Source organism: Prunus avium, chromosome 5 (assembly GCF_965620075.1).
Source record: "Prunus avium chromosome 5, drPruAviu1.hap1.1, whole genome shotgun sequence".
NCBI lineage: Eukaryota > Viridiplantae > Streptophyta > Magnoliopsida > Rosales > Rosaceae > Prunus > Prunus avium.
Window position 1 is genome coordinate 15,722,379 of NC_142288.1, and position 5,605 is coordinate 15,727,983.

The 5,605-nt window shown below is 37.9% G+C and overlaps 1 protein-coding gene across 1 annotated transcript; it reads right to left on the bottom strand.

Moving 5' to 3' along the window:
* Nucleotides 1-2,269: 2,269 nt before the first annotated feature.
* On the bottom strand, nucleotides 2,270-3,995 carry ITPK1 (Inositol 1,3,4-trisphosphate 5/6-kinase family protein). Its single transcript, XM_021976851.2, has one exon. The coding sequence runs from the start codon at nucleotides 3,742-3,744 to the stop codon at nucleotides 2,665-2,667; it is 1,080 nt and encodes a 359-aa protein (XP_021832543.1). The 5' UTR covers nucleotides 3,745-3,995; the 3' UTR covers nucleotides 2,270-2,664.
* Between the last annotated feature and the right edge of the window lie 1,610 nt (nucleotides 3,996-5,605).

The window sequence follows — 5,605 nt, forward strand, 5'->3', positions numbered from 1 at the left end:
ATCAGACTTTCTCAGTTTTAACTTCTATATTCATCCTGCATGGTTATGACCTTTACACAAAATACCAAACTTGATTAAGTTTTGCACCTAAGAAGGGGACCAGTACATGAAGCTCAATCTACAGAGAGAGTCAAGGACTCTCCACATCCCCAGTTTTCTCAAAACATGAATTCATACAATCGCGTAAATCATAACATTTACCACAAGGCCACAACACGAGCAAACGCAAAACAATTTCGAAGGTGTAGCAAAGATTCTTCTATCAAAGCACATCAAAACTTAAATATACATAGATCGCCACAAAAGAAGACTGACTTGAAAACTAAATTAATAAGTAACTGAAAGAAAACAGAAAAGGAAAACAAAAATAGAGTAAGAACCTTCCACCAACTCTCCAAAAATACAATGGATTCAATGCGTGAATTCAAATGTAACATGGGGACACAATAAGTTTTAGCCAAACAAACACATACTGTTGATATTCTCTTACCATCCTCAAACCAAGAGGTAGTAGTTTAATCAATACCATAATTATTTATCTATATGTATATGGCATAAATTCTTTCTATGAAACAGAATATAGAAAATTAACAGACAGATGACTCCTCATTGACAGGCTAGAAACGTAGCGGGAATCATTCAGCTTAGAGCAGCAAAGGTCATGGAACTGGCCAGGACAATTGGTTGTATAAAAACTACAATCCTGCGACAAGTTCACAAAAAACAATTTATTCTATACTTATTAACTTCTCAACTGGGCTTCCATAGCCCATTGGCACAGAACTGTAGAGAATGTATATACTTGACGCAAAGGAAGTAAAATAATAGGAGTGAGATTCTCTGCAATTGGATATATATTTGATATATCCTTTGCAAAGGATTTAATCAGTTTGCTATTGACTACAGAAACTTAATAGCATTCAAAACTTTCCATTTCCACTTATAAATCACTATCATTTTATCATTGACATGTGGCCTTTCAGGTGTCCTGCCAATAATTTCTCTATTTGAATTTGAAAGATTATCAGGGAGGGGAAAGGACATAGGGAGATTATTTGTACGCAATTCTCTTCTTAAGTACGTTTCTTTGATGCTACTGCAAAAGAACCATATGCGGTTATAAGCACTGACCCCTGACACTTAAGCACTGTGGAAAATAATTCACAATTTTGAGCTTAAAACAATTAGCAAACACATGTTGGACTCCTACACACATCGAGCTTGCATACATTGTACTAGTCCATCTATCGTGAACAAGTTTATGAGCCAGCAGATGGTGCTTAAATATGACTCAGCTACAAGTCAGAATTTAACATGAGTACAAGCCACAGGAATCCTAGTGTCAAATTCCTAAACTACTTAAATATATTGTTTCCATAAACGACATGGTATATTCGCATCATAAAAGTAGAAACCGTTACTAATAACGACACACCAAAACCATATGTGGGCCAATCACTCCTATTGGCATTCATGCAAAGTCAATACGCAGTGTTAAACGTATAGCAACACAGATCCAACATAGTAATTTGTTCTATCCTACGCCCACTTTGGTTTCAAGACCATTCTTATCAATTGATTCACCGAAAATATGATCAGCTCCTTATTCCATTCTGATTCTAGCATTCTGCTTCATCCAAAAACAACCAAACATTACATCAAAGCAATAATTGGCTTATGTGTGTATTACTTGGTGTTCATTTCTCTCAAGTCTCAACAAAACCTGAAAAGGCAAACCTGGGATCCTAATTTTTTTATTATGGAAATTAGAGCATTAGTCTGGGGATTCACTGGATGTACTAAGTTTTAAATAACTTTCCAAAACATGCGACAAAGCACTACTCTCCTAACACTAGTTTTTACAAACGGACCTATATATATGACAAAAGTATCATCAGAAGGTAACACATTAAATGCAAGCAAGTCAATATGCCTCTTGCCAAACAATAAAGCAAAACAAACTGCATCAACCATTTCTTTTATCTTCTTGCCCAAAAACACTCGCATTTGAATATAAAAATAAAATTTAAAAAAAAAAAGAAGAAGAAGGAAGAAGCGCTAGATCAGGAATGTCATAAAACTTCAATGATTTCCTCATAAAATTTGATTGACAGAGTACTAATCAGAAACCTTATTAATGCAACCCATTCAAGCCACATTAATAACCACAAACAAATAAATTAGTTCATGAAGAGAAAAAAAAGTATCATAAAATTCAATAAATTCAATCAAAATTAAAAAGCAAAAAAGAATAAAAATGAAAAAATCATTAACCAAAAAAAGCCAAAATCCATTAACTAAAGGTGCCTATGGCACAAACTAGAACAGTTTCTAGGCAATGAAAGACTTTAAAGCCTCAGATTACAACTTGACTTTCCTAAAAGGCTAAAACTTCAGCATAGTATTTTGAGAAGTACCTTCTCCGGAGCATTGGTGAATGGAATATACACGATCAACGCTGAACATCATGTAATCTTGTTGTCAAGAAGTTAAAGCTAAAACCAAGAACCAGCCTACTCAGTTCAGCACTGTCCCAACTGCTATCTAAACCTAATGTGCAACTCATCTTCGTCCACAAATCACCAAAATGGCCAAGCTTCTTACGAAAATGCCAATGAACCAATAGTGCCAGCCAACCACAGGACAAGGACGCCACAGGGCCTTTCAAACTTGAATTGGGTTCTCCTCTTCTACGTTAAGATCACCCCCATCATCCCCATCACTACTTACAATTTTCCTCACTTCGTCATCACAGCTAAGTACCTCATAACTATCCAAACCAGTGTTCTCCGCCCCATCTTTCTCTTTCTTTTGCTTAATATCGCAAAAGAAATCAGTCAACACAGTCTCGTAACCCGGCATTTTGGCATATCCAGGAAAGTAATTAATGTCAATTATCAAATACCGGTTACCAAACCTCGCGTCCCGAATCACATCAAAGTTAAACAGGTTCAACTTCAGCCCTTGCCGCAACCCTCTTGCAATATCAGTGATAAAGCTCTGTGGCGGCATCTCTGTGTCGTCCAACTGCATCATCTTGTAGTACTTGTCATCAGTTCTCTCATTGTTTGCAAGATTGGATATCTGCGAGAACGACAACAAGCCATCCAAGCTTCCCAATTTCTCTTCTTCGGAAACGTCAGGGAGTGACTTACGCTTCACGCATTTCACATGTTCGCCAACCACATACACCTTGAAGATAACGCCGCCATGGTTCACAAACTCCTGAAGCACAATTGGGGGTTTGAGGTTGTCGAGCCCGTCGTGGTTGAAAACCAGGGCCATTTTGTGCGACTTGGCGCTGCCGTCGGCGACCAGAGGCTTTGCGATCACCGGGAACTTCAGACCCTCCCAAGCTTGGCGATCAAACAGCGTTTCCTTGTCGTATATCACAATCTGCTTCGGAATCCCGAACGTGTCAGTCTCGTGCTCGATTTTCAGCTCCGAAACCACCTGCAGCATCGAAATCCGATTGTGCAGCCGCTCGATCGCCTCCGGCGAGTCGATTATCACCGCATTAGGGTTCTTCACGCCGAACTCCTCCAGCTGCCGCTTCCAATCGTTGCCGTACAACTTGTGCATCACACAATCGAACGGCCCCTGATCCGCCAGCGAGCGCTCAGTGTCGATCCGTACGAGATCGATGCCGCGCGATCTCGCGAGGCCGACCAGCGACTCTTGGATGAAGCTCTGCTGCTTCTTCGGCGCCAAAGCATAGCCTATCCCGAACCTCCGCTCCGCCATTGATTTGCAAGACAACGAATCCACAGAATGCTACACAAAACGCTCATATAATCCCGCGCATACAAATTGCAGAGTTTTGTATACGTAACCCTAATTCACGTTTTCGGTTTTTCTCTTTTTCTTCTTTTCCGGTTTATTTATTTTCCTTTTTTGTTTTGGAGTTTCTTGGTTGTTTTTTCGGAGCTCAGAAAAAATCGAAAATTGCACAGGGAGAGAGAGATATGAACGGGAGAGGAGAGGTGAGAGAAAGAGAGAGAACTAGGGTTAGTAAGGTACGGGATTGATAAAGTAACCGGGGTTAGTACAGAGAGGAGGGGTTGGATGCACACGTGGCATATTCTTTGGGCGAGATGTGGAATCGCTCCAGGCAAGGAAGCGCGTGTGTGAGATAGAAGGTGGGGTCTGGGGATTTGAGAGAGAAACGGACGGTTGGAGTTGAGCTAAAGTGACGGGCTGGTGAGCTGAGAGAGTCAACGATGTTGACTTGAGGATTCTGGAGGAGTAAAATGAAATCAGTGTTTAATTCGGCTGATAATTTTCATTTGGACCACGGCTCTCCTTTTTTTTTCTTTTTTCTTTTTCATTCTTCTGTTTTCCTCGTGAGAAGACTAAAGTCTAAAATTATATATTTACGTCAATAGGTCTAATCCGGAAAGGGATCTTCTTGACCTGAAGATCAGTGATCTAAAGTTTGAACCCACAACCAGTAATCTAAAATTTGAATACTATATCACTTTGATAACGTGTAAGAAAAATTCAACATTTCCTTCTAATTTAGACTATTACATGCATTGAACACTTAAATTTTGGTATAAATGCGTGCAATTTGTTGTCGACAAAAGAATCTTTGCAATTTGGTGATGCGACTTCTCCAGCCACCTGCTTTTTCGCATTACATTTTGGCTCTGGTATATTTGGCACGCGTTTTTTGGATTTGGACACTAGAATTACGTTACATTGCGTCGGCACACGTGTGGTGTGACAAGTATCTTCCATATACCACAACCCATGGTTACCTTGGGCCTGAAATTTAGGATCTGATGATTATAATTTTTTTTTCTTTTTTTTTTAATTATGTGACAACTGAAATCCGAGATACATGTTTGTGGTTGTGGTTGTGGTTGCTTTTATAAGAAGCACTTATTCTTATAAAATGCATATATGAAAATAATAAAGTTAAAAATTTTAAAATTTTGAGGGTCTGTTTGGTATTTAACTTGAATTCAACTTTTTAAATTCAAAAATAGAATTTGACTGCAAAACAAAGAAAACCTGTTGAGTAGCCCTATTTTTAAAAACTCAAACTCAAGAACAACTAAAAAAACACCCCAATTATTAAAAACAAAAAAGATCTATTTTTCAATTTTTTTTCTTACAACCCACAAGTTCTCAAATTTTTAAGATTTGAAAATATTTTTCAAGTTGCATACCAAACAAGTTTTTGAATCTTAAAAATAGATTTAAGAACTCCTTGTTTTTAAGAAAAATCTAAGTTTTTGAGTTCTCTATTTAAATAGGATACCAAACGCCCCCTAAGTGCTCCAGGTTGAAAATTGAGGGAAGTCAAGTGATTTTAGCCATTTTAGAAACACTTCCAAATAGGTCATGAAAACTAAATGGAGATCCTACAATATAAGCTCAACCATCGACATAAAACTTAACTTCTCTAAAAATGTGTTTTAATGTGGCATCATCAAAGAAATGAACAAAAACATTTCAATGATTTTTCACATCACTTCCCTTGAATTCTCGATAATACGCTCAATACAGACTCACCTTAAACTTCAATTTAAAAAAAAATGAAGTTTAAATGATTTGGAGAGAATTGCTATAACATGTTGAGTGGATTAAACCCCATCAA